Source organism: Saccostrea cucullata, unplaced genomic scaffold (genome assembly GCF_032062105.1).
Source record: "Saccostrea cucullata isolate Sc308-1 unplaced genomic scaffold, CSIRO_AGI_Scuc_v1 ctg3902, whole genome shotgun sequence".
In the NCBI taxonomy this organism is placed as follows: Eukaryota; Metazoa; Mollusca; class Bivalvia; order Ostreida; family Ostreidae; genus Saccostrea; species Saccostrea cuccullata.
The window spans coordinates 115,037-133,417 of NW_026920247.1; the positions used below are offsets into that span (position 1 = coordinate 115,037).

Consider the following 18,381-nt stretch of genomic DNA (forward strand, 5'->3'; position numbering starts at 1 on the left):
TTTTACAATCAACTCAGATTTTGTGTACTATTTAGTATATAGCAATTGCATAAATCCGGAAGCACACATATAATATGAATATATAGGCAAATGGGTATTTATTTTTATGTTTGTTGTAGAAATTAGGAGCTAGATGTGCTTCTCCAGAGCTGAAAACTTCTTGGCATGAAGAGAAGAAGAAGCAGTTTTAAATATTGATTACGTCTTCATAGTACAAAAAATGATTCTAAAGATAATAAGTACTACCTATCTATGAAATTAGAAAGCTGAAGTTGCGTTCTGATGAATGTGAGAAAGTCTTCAAAGAACAGGACACCAAAAGTGCAACTCTCAAATCAAAGCACTCTAAAAGGCAGAGCATAAGAAGAACTAGGACAAATAAAGAATCTAAAAGAGTCAAACCTATGGATGTATTAATTGAACAGAGATGGGCTATTAGAGATGAAATATCTGAGTTGCTACTGTTTTGCACAAATGTGACGCTTTTTTACTTATCTTTAATTGACACATTCAATGTTAGATAAGAAAAATATACCTAGTGTTGTATTTTTGACAGTGAAAGCTTTTTTTTATGCTTGATTAGAGATTAAAACTGTTATCTATTTTATTGTTTAAACATTTATTGGTTTGTTGTGTATTCTGCAATCACAAACATTTTAATCTTGATTTATATATTACATATATGTACAAGTCTAACTTAAATAATAAGTGCATGGACATAATTGTGGAAAAAAATAAGACAATCATGATCATTGGTAGTCTGAAAGAGCTTTGCTGGCAGTAAGTTGCAGATCTTGATACCAAAGTCAGAGAAAGGTGGCGTCTCTGACCGATCCTTTTGCTGTTGCTTGTGGGCGAGTGAGGCTTCTCTGTCAGTGGCTTAGTGAGTCATAGATGTAAAAATAGAATAAGCAAATGAGGTAGAGATATTTCTGAGTAAAAAGGGGTGAATTGTGATTTTAATAAATATTACAATTGATATTGCAAGAGTAATGAGAATTGCAGGAGTAAAATATTAATTTGTTTCCTTCCATTTGAAGTAAGAGAGTTTATGAGTTATGGAATTGTAATTAAGGCTTAAAAAATTTTGTTAAATATACTTTTACATATGTTTATATAGGACTTTTATATGTGCATGTTTCAGAGCTCATTCTTGATATTTTAAGGCAAAGTTAAAAATTTCACTATTGAAATGTCTTGCATTCCAATGTAAAGTTGATTTAATGAGGATATGTTAAATTACAATCATCAAGCAATAAACCAAGCAGTTGGAACAGAAATGAGTTACATGTATTGTAAACAAATTTAAGCTACTATTGTTTTGTGTAATTGTGATACTTTTTCCTTAATTTGAATTGACATAACCAAATGATATAAAAGATTTTTTTGGGTGTTGTATTTTTTACAGTCAACATTAAGTATTTTTCAAGTTGAACTTGGATAATTAGTGCATGGACATCTATTGTTGAAAGGCTGGGGAAACAATATAAGGGTGGTCTAAATGAGCTTTGCTGACAGTAAGTTGCAGATCTTGATACCCAAGTAAGAGAAAGGTGGCGTCTCTGACCGATCCTTTTGCTGTTGCTTGTGGGCGAGTGAGGCTTCTCTGTCAGTGGCTTAGTGTGTCTTATTAAAATGTACATGTAAAAAGAATGGACAACTTTTATAGGCAGCTTTTATTCTTTTTATGCAAAGTATGATATAATTTATTGTGGGAAATTGAAAAGCCATTTACAACCCATGTAGCAGTTTTAATAGGGGCAGTTTCAGTCAGATTTTGTAATCTTTTGGAGTCCAGAATGACTACATTTTTGACCTGTTGTGTTCTGATTTATTGCGGATTTGAATTTTACATACAATTCTATTCTTATATTAAATTATTTATAATTACTTCAGTATATTACTTACTACTAGTATGTAGAAATTTACTCCATTATAACTGAGCTACAATCCTGATTGTAAATTTTTACATTCTGACTTTAAGCCATAAATTTGAAATATCTTGTACTTTGTTAGAACTCATTGTTTGTACACTATTGAGATAACATCTAATAAAATTGAATGAGAAATGGATTTGTGTATGATTGTAAAATACTTGCCAAAAAACCCACAATTGTAAACCATACAAATTATTGATGGAATATATATATAAAATAGAAATATTATGCAATAATAGAATAATATTAAATTTCATCAAATACAACCTTAAATCTTAATTATATGGGAAGGTTTAATCCGTACATTTTCATCACATATACAAGAGATTTAATATAAGTTTATGAAAGAATAAAATTTGAACGTATTAGTAAGTTTACAATTTTCCGTATATAACTTAATTCTTGGAAGTTTTATAAAGTAAAGTGTGAATTTAACAAAAAATAATGAGGTAAAGATCTACGTTAAATTTTATTAAACGAACAAATTTAATATGAGCATAAAACTTTATTTTATGGCCATGTTTAATAATAATTATACGTTTTGTTTATTAGAGGTATAACATTTGTTTACGGCAGACTTAAATCCGAAAGTATTAGTAAGTATACGATTTTCCAAACTTTATTAAATTTGTTCTTTTAATTTTTCATTAAACTCGTATTAAATGCGAATTATTTTCTAGCATTTACGATTCCACAATATGTTATATTATGCATTTAAACATTAAATAATCGCAGCATTTAAATCGCATTTAAGGTCAAATTAAACCCGACTTTTCATGCAGTGCTAACTGATTCTAATACCTGACGATCCAATAATAAATCCAATAACTCCTCGATTGTTTAATTACATGATTATGAAACCTAATTAACTTTGTTACATGATGATAGAAAACTCCTAATCCATAAATTTGTTCTTTGAAAAATGTTTTTATGATTTCACATCATTCACCATGCTATTTTAAGACTGGAACATTAACTGACAAAATTGGAAATATACAGCTTACGTCATTTCTACCTGTTACATCAAAACATACAGTGATAGACAATGAAATAGGCGGGTACAATTCGACGCGGACGTGGGGAAAACATTGGATTGAAATTGCAGATTGAAATTCATTTTCCATCCACCTGAGCTGTTTTCAAAGCAAAGAGTGAATGTATGATCCAAAAATCAACTGATTTTAACTCCCAAATACATATATATTGTTTGAAGTTCACATTAATATGAGTTTTAGCTTATAACTTTAAGAACGCGAAAGATAATAGAGGCAAAGATTATTTGTCAGGAGATACTTGATTCTAGAAGGGGGGGGTTTAAAGAAAATGGTGTTCCAACAATCTATTGGAATCCCATGGGTACAAATTGCGCTCCGTTATTAGCAGACTTTTTTTATATTCATATGCAACAGAATTTATGTAAAATCTTATGCGTGAAAAAAAGAAAACACTTGATGTGGCCTTCAACTCGACATTTAGATATACCGACGACGTATTGTCAATTAATAATGATAATTTCCATTTCTACGTCGATAAGATATATCCTGGTGAGCTTCAGATAAATGATACCACAGAGTCCGACACTTCTGTTTCATATTTGGATATTTTACTTGAAAAAGACAGTAATGGTAATCTAACAACTAAGCTATATGATAAACGCGATGACTTTAACTTTTCTATTGTCAACTTGCCTTACTTATGCAGCAATATACCTTCATCACCTGCATACGGAGTATATATATCTCAGTTGATACGATATGCAAGAGCATGCTCTACGTATGAACAATTTCTAAAACGAGATAAATTATTGACAAGCAAGTTAATGAAACAAGAATATCAGCAGTCTCATTTAAAATCATCATTTTGTAAGTTCTATGGTCGATACAATGACCTTGTGAGCAAATACAATTTACATGTATCAATAAGTCAAATGCTGATGTTTCGGGGGCCCGTGTTTGCTCTTATTTTGTATTGTTTTATTGATTTTGAGATTGAGATTGAATACTGTTCGTTATCTCCATATCCTTCTTTCCCACCTCAATCCCCAAACACCAACACTTACTTACTCACTTAATACTTATATGTAAAGAGCAGCCCGGTCCTCCACATTTTTTTTTTTTTTTTTTTTTTTTTTACATTTTTTTAGGATTTATTTTTTTCACATTTTTTTTTAAGATTTATGCATAAAAAACAGTAGGTAGGAATAAATCGCAACAACGTTGCTGAAATTCAAAATGGCTAGACCCCATTATAAGGCGTAACTTAACATAATTACCTATTCTGATATTAGAGAGGTTGAGATTTCAAACATGTACGTGTACGGGTACGTCTAGTAGGGGAATAACCTAAATTCTGTGTGTATTACGTCATCAATTTAAGTGACGTCAAAATTGCTACACGTTCGTAAAACTTGTAGAATGGAATCTACACATAAGTGAAAACGTGTAGCTTTAATAATAGAAATTAGCCAATTTAAGTGTGAAAATGTGATTGTTGTACATTATATAGGATGTTTACTTTCACGAGCACTTATTTTTATCAAGTTTTGTTTACAAACTGACGACTAAAACTTTTCTAAATAGTTGAAACAGAGATACCAATCGCAGTGTACACGTACATGTTACACGTCATAAAAATCTCAACAGACAAATTAAAAATAACGTGTACGTGTATGTCAAAATTTCTACAAGTACACGTACGCGTACAAGTTTAAGATCTCAACCCCTTTATTCTAAAATTTTGTGCTATGTTTCTCCAATATACGATGTCCGGATAGGGCCATTTTCTAATGCTCAAAATTGAGTTCAGAAAAACACGCTATCGCGCTAACACACAACTCGCCGTCGCGCTAACACAACATTAAACAATGTCACTCTTACACAGGTTAACACAAAACTCTGTCGTCCTAACACACACCACGCTGTCATGCTAACACAAGTTTGCACAAAACGCTTCGCAGTTGTGTTTAGGCTTCATGAAGCTTTAAACGCGATCAGTATGAACCCTTCGCAGCAAGGTCGATTTTGAGTTTTACTTGTGAGTAATGTTTTTGTTTTGCAATGGGACACCTACATGTAAAATATGTGTCTTATCAAAGTGATGATAGGTTGTGGAAAATATAACTTTGTTTTATATATATATATATATATATATATATATATATATATATATATATATATATATATATATATATATATATATATATATATAAAGCACATTTTACAACAACTCTTAAACTAACATAACTGCCCAAATAAACTTGCTTTCGATGCCGATGGAATTCTCGCGGCGCTGCCCTACACTACACGGCCATTGAGAATAGAAGTGAGATACAGTTTTTTGGACATTAGTTTTAACAGAGGATTGTTACCAATACATGTTGTAATGAAATTATACATTAGTTTGTCCAAATAACTGTATCTCACTTCTATTCTCAATGGCCGTGTAGTGTAGGGCAGCGCCGCGAGAATTCCATCGGCATCGAAAGCAAGTTTAGTTGACTTGCCTAGATAGCCGAGCGGTCTAGCGCGCTGTTCCTGCACTGCTAGGAGACAGATTCCGAAGGTCGAGAGTTCAACCCCGGGCTGGGGCGGAAGTGGGTATCCATGTAAAAGTGAATTTCTTTGTGCTTTCTATATTAATATTTCTTCACTTAGGGCAGTTATGTTAGTTTAAGAGTTGTTGTAAAATGTGCTTTATAAATAATAATTAATTTCATTACAACATGTATTGGTAACAATCCTCTGTTAAAACTAATGTCCAAATAACTGTATCTCACTTCTATTCTCAATGGCCGTGTAGTGTAGGGCAGCGCCGCGAGAATTCCATCGGCATCGAAAGCAAGTTTATTTGACTTGCCTTGATAGCCGAGCGGTCTAGCGCGCTGTTCCTGCACTGCTAGGAGACAGATTCCGAAGGTCGAGAGTTCAACCCCGGGCTGGGGCGGAAGTGGGTATCCATGTAAAAGTGAATTTCTTTGTGCTTTCTATATTAATATTTCTTCACTTAGGGCAGTTATGTTAGTTTAAGAGTTGTTGTAAAATGTGCTTTATAAATAATAATTAATTTCATTACAACATGTATTGGTAACAATCCTCTGTTAAAACTAATGTCCAAATAACTGTATCTCACTTCTATTCTCAATGGCCGTGTAGTGTAGGGCAGCGCCGCGAGAATTCCATCGGCATCGAAAGCAAGTTTATTTGACTTGCCTAGATAGCCGAGCGGTCTAGCGCGCTGTTCCTGCACTGCTAGGAGACAGATTCCGAAGGTCGAGAGTTCAACCCCGGGCTGGGGCGGAAGTGGGTATCCATGTAAAAGTGAATTTCTTTGTGCTTTCTATATATATATATATATATATATATATATATATATATATATATATATATATATATATATATATATATATATGTTATATAAAATTTCTGTGAAATTTTTATAGGAGGAGTTACGGATAAGATTACCCCTGAAGTTATATATATACTGAAAGGATTAAGAAACGCCTATCAAACTTTTGAGTTTAATTTAAACAATTATTTCAAATATGTTTTCCACCATAGTTATCATACATTCAAATCCATCTTTAATCAACAAGTTACCAAAATTTTGTGTGATTTTGAGTGATAATTCATGAGATATTGAAATCAATATGTCGACACCCCCCAAAAATAAAACTTAAAATTCTCATAATCTCCCTTTTGCATCATAACAAACTTGATTTTCCTGTGCATTGAGTTCACCAGACTTTTTTTTCTTTTTCATAAAATTTTTATTCAACCCTTTCGTCGGTAGTCTTAATGGCTGTGATTAGCTGTATTATTCCACAGCAAACAAATCCCACCGCCCAATCGAATACGAATTTTCGATTTGGGATAGAATGAAAGGAATCCAGCAGGTTTGGTACATGTGGATGTTTGAAAAGAAAAGCTCGAAAAACACTAGCTAAATTTTTCCAGTGTAAACATGCCAAAAAAAATCACGCAAACGACGCGTACGTGCGCGTTGGAGAGTAAAAACAACGTAAAGTTGCCAAGCTCGTGGTCCACGTTAGAGCAGAGGATAAAAAAAATTAGTATGATTGTCTGCTGTATAAATATCAGTTTCAGTGATAATGCCTTGACAATAACCGAGGTGGCATGATGAAAATCCCTATCTTGTTGTGACGTTGTTACGCGCCAACGTCGCCGTCATGGTTGGTTGGAAACATTTTAAGTTAACTCTCTGACAACCAAAAAAACTTTTATTTGGTTGAAAAATTGAAAACAATTTGTACAGCAGCATGTTTTTGCCTTTTTACTAACATGCAATTTTGAAATCAATTACTAAACCCACAGTAGCTTCCATCAGCCATACCATGATTGCAAGAAAGCCATGCTGACTGCCAAAATGCAAAATCGATTGTATAACTGTAATGCATCTTATGACACTACACAATTTTATCACAAAATTATCATCATCAACATGCTCGTGTTTTTGACTTTTTATCATTACCCCTATGTGACGCTATACATTTCATGGTTGAGTAGTTTTGACTAGCGATTTAAGTGCAAAGTAATCAAAATTCACATCTTACCATTTTTCATGTTTTTCGGCCACATAGTAAAAAAAATTTCCCATATTATATTCTGATGCGTTTCTTTTTCCTTTCAGTATATGATAAGATATAAAATTGACAGTGTCCATTTTTTAATGAGAAATCCCTAATGTGTCTGATAAAAGTTTAAATAAATGTAAAAAAGATTCTTTGAAATTGCAATGAAAATTTAATCAGTGTAATAGGCGCAGATACAAATAACAGATGGATACCAGTGTTTCAGACGAAAGAATGAACATCACAATTACTTTGAACTAAAGATATATTACCCTACTTTTCAACTGGTTCATATATCATCATATAAGTTGGTTTAGCCTATAGAAATTGTGCAGCTTGAATGGTTTTGAACTTTATAAACATATTCGTTATTTGATTCTACAGTTTGTACATGTGACATGGTCACCTTGATAAGGATGGAGTCACACTGTCGTTCACAAATTTTGACTTGAGCTGTATAGAAAAAAGCAAAGCTTCAAGTCCTACCTGTAAGAAAAATAATCAGAGAAGTTGAAACGGAGCTCAAATTTGTTTTTATTCATTGTACAAAGTAACAAACACAATTTAAAGCCTTAAAAGGAGTACGCAAGAGACAAGAGTAAACAAGAGGCCTTCGTGGTCACATGAGTATACAGAGTTAAACTACACTGTAAAGGATACATAGAAATATAAAATGAAACGTATAGAAATATCAAACAGAGTTCGAGCTCAAAAGTTCTATGAACATTGCAAAATAGGAATGAAACAAACATGGACATCCACAATTATTATCAAAAATGTGATGTTAGATTAGGTGTAATAAGGGAATGAACACCCCCTGCCGACTAGTAACACCCGCTACAGAATTTACTGAAAGATGCAACTATTTTTCCCAGAAACAAGAGAGATTAGAGATTAAGTAAATTTTCAATATAGTTCTCTGCAATAAACCAAAAACTAAATGTATATTTATATACTTTTTTGGCTGTACTTGCCCAATCGGTCACTATCACATTGTAAAGTGCTAGATCAGTATGATTAAACCAAACATGGACACATTACCTCTAACACTTTCCTCTCATTGTCTTTGATGAACATTTAATGTACAAAGAATATAGATGTAGTTTTTTACTGATTTTCGAAATCTTTTGCCATAATTTTACCACGGGAATCAGCGTTAGGAGGAATGTAGGACGTTTTTATTCAAAGCGATCTTTGTATTTTCAGAAATGAAATAAGCAGGTGTTTTAAAAAATGCACTATGTGACATGATAAATCAAACATGCATGTGTCTATGCTTGGTATAAATACTTTACATATCTACATGTACAATCTGTTATTTCCTGTTTCACCCAATTATGTCAATATTTGAAAAAGGAAAATTCCAGAGTGTGAATACAGGGAAATTTTTTGGTTTAGCATATTACAAATGGCAGTTGTAAATTCATGTCTATTTCAGACGTTTTAACAAATTGTCAGTAGAAGATGAGTGCGATGAAATTTACAATTTTTATTTTATTCATTTTCTTTATGACACTTAATGCGGTCAAGACAAGAGACAATCAAAGATGTGGTGGGTAAGAAACTTTGAAAATATTTTTGTTCGAAATTGTTTTTTCTGAAGATGAAAACATTCAAATTTGGTCAGAGGAAAAGAATGTCCATATAATGAAATGGGTTAGGTTTTTGATATAGAGATTGACTTTGTAAAGATATTCCCATACGAACTCCTTTTTGCGGGTTTTTTTTCTCAGTGGTATTTTATCTTTGACTCTTTCTTTTTTCTGTATGCTATGCTTTTGTTCTCTCCGTTAGCTTTGTACTTTCAAGATTGTTTAACATGTATGAAAAAAAAATGATTAACCCCCACCCCAACCCCTAAAAAACAATATATATATATACTAAATAAATCTATACATGTAGAAATAAATTTTATGCGTATTTTAATTGCTATCATTTTTAAATACTGGTACAATGTATGTATAATGATCCTGAAAGTGTTTATTTTGAAAGCTTTTTTTTTAAAATTAAAAGTGAAATACGCATCAGATCTTGCCAGATGATAAACGACATGTTTATATCGTATGTTCTACAATGTTTTGCATGTTCACATTTCATTATGTACAGGAACTTCACCTGCTGTTCTGGTTACAGATGGGATAATACCCAGAGGCAATGCATACGTAAGGACACTTCTTTTGTATACAATTCCAATTGCTTTGAAAGGAAATATATATTGAGATAATCGAACAATAATCGACCTCAAGAGTCTATTGAAAGGATACAAATCGGGAACAGAGCTAAAAGCGTCAGACTTGGGATCAAGTGGCATGGAGGGGTAAGCTTTCCCGATGTACCCGTTACACCCGCTAAGTACTCGGCCCTGACCAGGTCTAGAATAAAGAAGGGGAAAAATCATTTGATAATTCATTGGGTAAAGATAAATGCCTAGCAGTTAGTCTGAGAAACGCTATAAAGCTAGTCAGAATTAAACACAATGGAAGATGATGACAGGTCATTGTATCACCAAAAAACTAACAAAATGTTGTATCCAACAAATCTGTTGCTATTCTTGCATAATAGATAACTTGAATTTTTTAAAGAAATTGTTTGCATGAAAAGCATGTTCTTGCTAATCGAATTATATGGAAAGCGTCAGCTTCATAAATGCAGATGACAGTATATTATCCGGGATAAGTAAGAAAAGTTGACGATGTAAAATCTGAAGTCATCACGTTTATCATAAAATTTCGTTTAAGGTTTTTTTAAAGAAGGAATATAATACTATGAAACAGGGGTGTCAGACTCTGTTTCTCGTAATCAAGTTCACTGGGATATGTCAAGTCTACATTTGAATGGAAGTAGCTATTACGATCGTATCAATTTAAAATACATGTATGTCGTCAATATGTCTCTGTGTCGAATTCTCTTTATCTCATGTAGAAAATTTGTTATAATTTTGAAAATGACCCATGACAAGGTACCAGGGTAAGTAAATTTACGAGTTTTTTTTATTATTGAAAACAGCTCTCCTTGATTAAAAAAAAGGCTTTAATAATTTCATGCAAGCTAATCTCGTTCATATAGTATAAGAATATATATTCTGATGAGAATGAAATACTATATAATTGTATACCTTAAATTTCAGCATGTGACGTGGGATATTTTGGTGTCAACTGTACATATCCATGTCCAAATTTTTCCTATGGAAGAGACTGCCAGGAACTATGCTCATGCAAAGAAGAGTTATGCAATCATATTGTAGGATGTGTAGAATCTGGTAAGAGGGGTTTCAATGACTATATAAATACAACTTGTGCTTTTTCTAAGTTTGAGATTAAGTAGACTTGACAAACTTTTTCATGGATATTTCTCACAAAAGTGAAAAATATTAGTAAAACTCGAATTCTGCTTCTTAATTACAATAAAAACTGTCATAAAAAACAGAAAAAACACAAGTAAATATTGTTAGAAAATTAGCATTAAAACATTTTTTTTATTGTTTTATTCGTATCTAAGGTGCAGGCCTACATATTTCGAAAGAAAGCCCAACGATTCCTCACTCCAAAGATCCACTAGGTGTATCAAGTACACTGAAAACAACAGGTTATTAAATTCTACAGCGTATTTATTGATCTTTTACTCATCATATTAAAAGATATATTAAGTAAACTCAGTTATAAAAATTCAGAAATGGCGAAATAATGTTTACGTAAAATATAATTAAGAGGGACAGATTGAAAGAACAACGTTACGTATGGCAGATTGCATGATAAAATAACATAATGATAGACTGAGAGATGTATATGGGCATTTTAAAACTACGAACTCTTATCCTTTAAATTAGGCTAGGAATATTATAATTTTGAAACCTCTATGTCCTCTTCAAATATTAAAACAAGTCCACTAATAAAAAAGCACAATAAGTGCCCATTGTGAGTCTGTCAGTTTTTTGTAAGACGATCTCCGATGACTACGTAAATGTTGTCAGTGAAGATCTCCATCCGTAAAATATCAAATGCAGAGTCCCCTTGGTTTGAATCGTAATGACTTTGGATGGATTAATTTTTTGTTGACTAACCACTAAATAAAAAAAAAATCTAGGTTCCGTTTGAATGAAATGGCAAAACAATGCTTGAAAGAAAAAGCAGCATCCAAAGAAACACAGTGTTACCAAAATATTATCATTTCATACAATTAACTAAGTTCTAAATTCATAAATGTTAAAATATTTTGTTCCGAATTCAAACATTGGTAATGATACTCAAGTTTTGTTATTTATACAGAAGATAGATGTATACACAATATGCGATCTTCAAAGCAATCAGTGGATTCCAACAACACCACTATATTTATTGCAACTGTGGCACTTGGAGTTTGCTTCATGACCTTTGCAGCATTATATTTGAAGTTCAATATTTCCAATGGTGTTTGCTCAGGTCACGTTTCAGCACAACAAAATGGAGATTCCCGAGACGAAAATGCTCAGATCTACGAGGAAGTTTAGACGAGATCAACATGTTACAATTTATAATGGCCTTCCGATACCTTAAAATTGTGTTTAATGCTCCTCATTTATTAATAATTTAATTCTGGTTGTAACGCTGCATTTGATTGGATAAAAAATTTACTTTATATCGTATCAAATGGGTTGCTTACATCACAATGACTCGAATCAAAAACCTATCAATACGCTTGACGTTACATTTAAATTCTGTACAAATTGAAGTCATTTTTAAGAACAGTCATGTCTTTCTCTTACACTAAATGAATGAAAATTAAATTATAAGGAATGAATTTAATAACTACATGTACCCATTTTATACGTCATAAACTGGATCGGACAGTTATAAACTGCGAAATGGTTGATAAAAAAGCGTTAACTGTTCCAACCCAGTTGAAACCGTATAAAATGGATAGCTAATAAATACATTTCCCTAGATTAAAAAGTGCAACAAAGGGCTCGGGAAATGTATAAATATCTATGAAATATTTAAAATCATTTTATAAAAATGATGCATTCAGGAATCCTAATTAAATATTATTAGAATTTGTAGATGGCCAATTACAAGGTATGAAAATTTACAACTTGCATTTTTTCTCAGGAAGCATTTGTCTATGTCATCAAAAACATTTTATTAAATCTATCGTGAACAACAATTCCATAAACGGTGAAAAAGATAAAAGTTCTGATGCTCTGGATGTTTCATTAGTCCTGAAAATTAGAATCCACATTTGATTTATTCCACTTTTTGGGTATGACGTTTTCCATACTTGCTGTTAGTCCATTATTTATGCACTGAATTGACAACGGATTTTTCCGTTATTTCCTGATCATGACAAGGAGCACACGGCGGGTGTGAATGTCAGCAAGGGATGCTTTCTCCTCAATGGCACCTGATAACATCTCTGATGTTTCAGAGGTCCGTGTTTGCTCTGCTCTTATTGTTTATTGTTTTATGGACTTTGAGATTGAATACTGCTCGTTATCTCCATATCCTTCTTACTCCTTGAAAGGGGCTAATATTTTGATTAAAAAGTAGATAAGGTCATTTCTTTTAGATTTCAAAAAGGTTATTTGGGGCAATGTACTTCAGTGACTGGTTGGACGTTTTCAGGTGGATGTTTTAAAGGCCTTATGCCTCATGGTTCCAACAAAATGTATAATTCAAGATGTTTAGTAGATAAAAAATGACTACATGAAAAATCCATAATGATGATGCGTCGAGATCTGGATCAGACAATACAGCCATAAATGCCAAATAGTTTGTAGGTGGGTTGTTCATGTAGTTGGTTTTTTTAAAATTTAAATTTAAGGAAATTTAAACGTTGTTCATTAAATATTTAAAAGAAAATTTTGCTTTATTGCATACTTATACATATATAAATTAGTGTATTACTTGTAATACAAAAATTTAAATAATTTCTGTATCATATCCTTTGTAAAATGGCACAGTAATGAAACAATCAGGTAAATTCAAATTCAAAATTGTTGCACCTTTTCATATACCAGATTATGACCATGTAGAAACGAAATCAATTTAAGAAATATGTTGTTTTATTGTAAAAGAATAAATAAAGACGTACTGTAGAGCCCCGGATTAAACTCTGAAAATACTCAACAACGAAGATTTTGTATCACACAAGGACAATCTGCGAGGAAACGGATTATCTTTTAAAAAGGTCAATAAATCTAGTATGTAAAGAAAAAAAGCGCTTTTCTTAAGCTGATCATGTCAAGTCATGGAAATAAAAACATTAGCAAAGGAAATTGTCCTACTGAAACAATTGATAACAAAGCAAATTTGACACAATAAAAACGATTTAAATGAGTGGGCATTCGGTCCTATTGTGTGAAAAGTATAGGGAAATATTTTTTTGAAACAACTGAAAGCATGGTTTTGACATTATTTATACAAAAATGTTTTCGACCGCTTTTCATAATGAAATTTGATGATGTGTTAGTTAAATATGAGCTATGAATTTATTGTGCCCATTCTTTGTGTTTTTCTTCAAATTGATTTCAGTACCGGTGATATAAAATTTTATCTAATAACAATCACCGATGATATAAATGAGTTTTAAGAATTCCCGGAGAGCATTCAATATTCTAAGAATTATATTTTAGAGTGTATTTGTACATTATTTATATAAATTAGGAAAATAAACTACCTTTAACAAAAGTAAATTGGATGATTTGATTATTAACAATCTCTAGTAATAATGCTTCATTAAGCAGGGTAAAAAATGTCGTAACAGGTGACATGCTATGAGATATATATTTCTTCATTAGATATACATTTTAGGCAGTACAAAGTTAAACCCTTCCTACAATAAAAAAGACTGCTAAGAAAATCAATAAAAAGAAAGGTGTTTTTAAATATTTTTTGTTAACATCTTCATTAACATTTTCATTGACTTTGTTCTTCGAAAGGAAGTTATACTGTCGAATCTTTGTCTTCTTCGAAAGGAAGTTATACTGTCGAATCTTTGTCTTCTAGTTATCTAATAGCTTTTGTTACGGCCATTTTGGTAACTAGATTTGTTAGGGTCATTAGTGTGATGTGACGTCATCGTTTTTGAGGCACAGTAATTTTTTGTGTGGAGCCCGTGTTATCATGGCAGAACGCGGCAGGGCTTGGTGCAGCAATTGTTATCAGTTTGCCATTTGCTAGTTTTCTCTGTTTTCCATTCTTTGTACTGATATTCATTTTACCGGAAGAAACTTTTAATTGGTGAGTTTTTCTATGTAAATCATTTGATTGTATGCACTGTATATTTGTCATCTCTGTAAATTTAGTATTTTTATTCGCTATAAAGTTATTGTTGAAAGTACTTGTGCACTATTTTGGAGTAATAATCATAATGCAATTAGTAAGTTAGGTACATTATTGACATACATAAAGCAAATCCCGTCTGGTTGATTGATCTCGCTAATTTTCACAAAATATATGTCAAAAACTTTTACTCATAAACAATACATTCGATGTTTATTATGTCGTCCCGAACGATTGTACGCATGTTTTTGTTGTTCAGGCGTTTTCTTGGAGATGGCTGGGACAATCTTCCTGAAACTTTCCTTACAGGAGAATCACTGGCTGTAGTTGTGCCATGTGGTTATTCAGGTTCAAAATGGCTACCGTTCCAATGGAAACCTGCAAAAAGCGACGAATTTTGAGTGTTCTTTCTGGTCCCTTGAACATTCTTCATGAAACTTTACTGATTTAAGTCAATAGTTTCCATGAAAACAGGGGAAAAGTGAAAATTCTTAACTTTGATTTTTAAATCAAAGTACTGAAAGTACTGATAGGACTTGATGGTTGTCCTTGCTTAGCTAATGGGTATTGTTTTAGTAATGAGAAAAATGAAAGTTTTGTCCTGTTTGGGATGACATAAGCTGTTGCTTGCAATAGCCGACTTTCTAGTTGTAAATACTTTCCCTTTTTTCTTCCTTTCATTACTGCAGAGGATTTTTAATGTTTTCTGCATTACGTTCATGAAAAATAATTAAATTATTATAAACATATAAAAGGAAAATCGTATATAAATGAATAAACGATGAGAGAGAGAGAGAGAGAGAGAGAGAGAGAGAGAGAGAGAGAGAGAGAGAGAGAGAGAGAGAGAGAGAGAGAGAGAGAGATTAACAGGTAACTATAACTTACACATTCTCATTTCTGATGTAAAATTCCATGTACTAGTATTTTCCGTACAAAATTATGTGTTTTCTGGTTATCTTCCGGAAAATAAACAGGAAAATAAAAAAATAACTGCTTTTAAAAGTTTTATTTATATTGTGATAACTTGTGATTGGGTACAAAACTGTTCACGAACTTGGATTCATATTTCTTGCAAAGTGTTTTCCAGCCTAGGTCATTTGCCTGTCTCAATGATCCATTATTTTCCGGAAGTAAAAATGCAGTGTATAATTATATGTACTAAAATGCACTATCATCTCGCAAATAGAGTATCAACAAGACGGAAAGCGGACACCAATCGACCTCCAATAGGGCTATCTTAGGTAAACCCAGGGCGCAGCCATAGCGAATTCCGAAAGAAACTGCAATTAATTTCAGAAGTGCATCATGACAAGCACACCTCAGATTTGCAATTACGTATCAGAGTTGTCAGTTAGGATAACTGATATGTTGACCTATTGGAACAAAGACCAATCAACATTTCAGTTGCTTCTCTAAACATTGTAATTTACTAATATAGACCTGAAAGGAGAACATCGCTAAAGGTGAAGCGTAAAAAATAAAACGATTATACCATTAAAGATAATGATTGCAACGAAAGCGTAAAAAATCGTAAAATAAAATTTGTTGAATTATCTATGAATGCGTGCAACGTAAATCATAACATAAAGGACTTGTCAGTTATAACTTGAAAAATTCGACCCCCATATGACATTTTGTTACCAACAGACAAATTCTTGGCAAGAGCAAACTTCCTCATAATGAAAGTAATCTTTTTTCTTGACAAAACGATATAAAATAAACAATTCATTTTTTTATTACGTAAACTAAGCAAATCAATATATAACCAGTTTTGCTCAAGAGAAAGTATATGTATTTTATATCTCCAAACAATCTAAAAAAGTTTGTCTTAACTTAAATTGACTAATGTGTCATTTCTTATACAATTTAAAGCAAGAAGTAAAAAAAAAATCTTCTAACAACAATACAGATCAAAAACAATGTTTACCATTTTTTGGGTTAAATTATTTTACTTGTCTATTTGTTCGAAGCCGTGAAAAGATAGTTTTAGGACTAGGCAAACATACGTATGATTTTTTAATCCTGAAGCCTTACAATAATCATACGCCAATAAAGTACATGTATAATTATATTGACTTCGCTGTCAAGTGTCTATACTAAAACTGACAAAAAGCACTTGATCATTAATTTTTCTTTATTTTTCAGGTCTGCACTCCCAAAATGTGAAAAGAACTATGTTTTTTTCTTCTAATTTTACATTTTTTATCGAAGAAAAAGGAAAAAATATAATTGTTAATAATAGAATGAATAGATATGTCATTTAGCTTTCATAAAAGTCATGATATAATTCCTTCAGATATATATTTCTAAGGCAACACTTAATTTATTCTTTGTTTTATGTCCTATGGCATATGACCATCCACGGTAGCCTAGTGGTAGAACGTTCGCTTTGGGAGGCTGGGGTTCGATTATTGTTTGCAGCGCCGCGTCAAACCTAAGACCTAAACATTGATAGTGACTGTTCCTTCTCTAAACACTCAGCATTAAAAGTGAAAGTCATGGGTCTTTCGTATAAGAACTTAAAAACGTAGGTTCCATGTCAAGGTAGGCGTTGGCACGTTAAATAACCCTCACTGCTCAATAAATGTCGCTGATTGTCTAAATTTTAAGCCCTTTACCGGTCAAGGGTGACATCTCCATTTGAGTGAAAAATTCTCGAGAGGGACGTTATACAACATACAATCAACCAATTATAGGGCAGTCGTCCGGTGCTGCATTGGTAGAGCCACTAAAGTAAAGAAATTTTCATTATGTTGCGGGTTCAAATCCCACCGAAGAAGGAGAACCTTCCTTCGGATGAGACCTATAAACCGGGATCCCGTGTCTCAGTAGTTGCTGGCTCAAAAACAAGTCGCTACTTATCGGCGGCATTGAGTGTCGAATGGCTGAGAATTAGTCAAAATTTGCAGCTCTCTACCGACGTCTCCATAAGGGTGAAAACTCGAGAGAGGTATGTTAAACAACAATCATAGAATGTCTCAGCTCTCATAGGTTTTAGGGAAACTGGAGCAAAAAGAAACTGATAGTTTACATGTACATGTTTGCAAATGATTGAAAACATAAATTATATTGAATTCATGAATTATATTTACACTTGAGTATTTTATTTTGATACTCTCTAAATAAAAAATTATTGTTTATCATACTTAAATTAAGTGTATTGAATGACAATACCGATTACTAGTTACCCCCTCCTCCCAGAAAAGAAAAAAAGGTTCTTTAAATAACAGTTATTAGTTGGCCAATACGTTAAATAATTATTATAATTTTAGATAGCAGAACACGAGTTTGTAAAAAGATGTCCGATGTTACAAACGTAAATAACATTCAATAAAAACATATAAACATCTAGGGCACAGTGCTGCAATGAATACGAAGACAATACAACTTGATAACTAAAAGTAATATAAAACTTTGAAAAATCGTTAATTCTGGCCTCTGTTTGTAAGTACGAAAAGACATAGAAGCAGCAAAGATCACTTTCTTATAATTACAATTATTCAATATAATAATAATCTAAATCAGTTTTTGATTCTAATCATCATACGAGTCTTTTGCAGGGCTTCGTACAATTTCCAGTGATACCACAGTGGGGCATTAC

General features: G+C 32.3%; 1 protein-coding gene across 1 annotated transcript in view; it reads right to left on the reverse strand.

Annotated features, from left to right (window-relative positions):
- The window catches only part of LOC134245720 (uncharacterized), a 38,683-nt gene extending 22,980 nt beyond the window's left edge, over positions 1-15,703 (reverse strand). Inside the window, exon 1 of the mRNA XM_062727987.1 lies at positions 15,666-15,703. Coding sequence (XP_062583971.1) covers positions 15,666-15,675 — 10 coding nt within the window. The 5' untranslated portion in view covers positions 15,676-15,703. The remainder of the gene's footprint in view (positions 1-15,665) is intronic.
- Between the last annotated feature and the right edge of the window lie 2,678 nt (positions 15,704-18,381).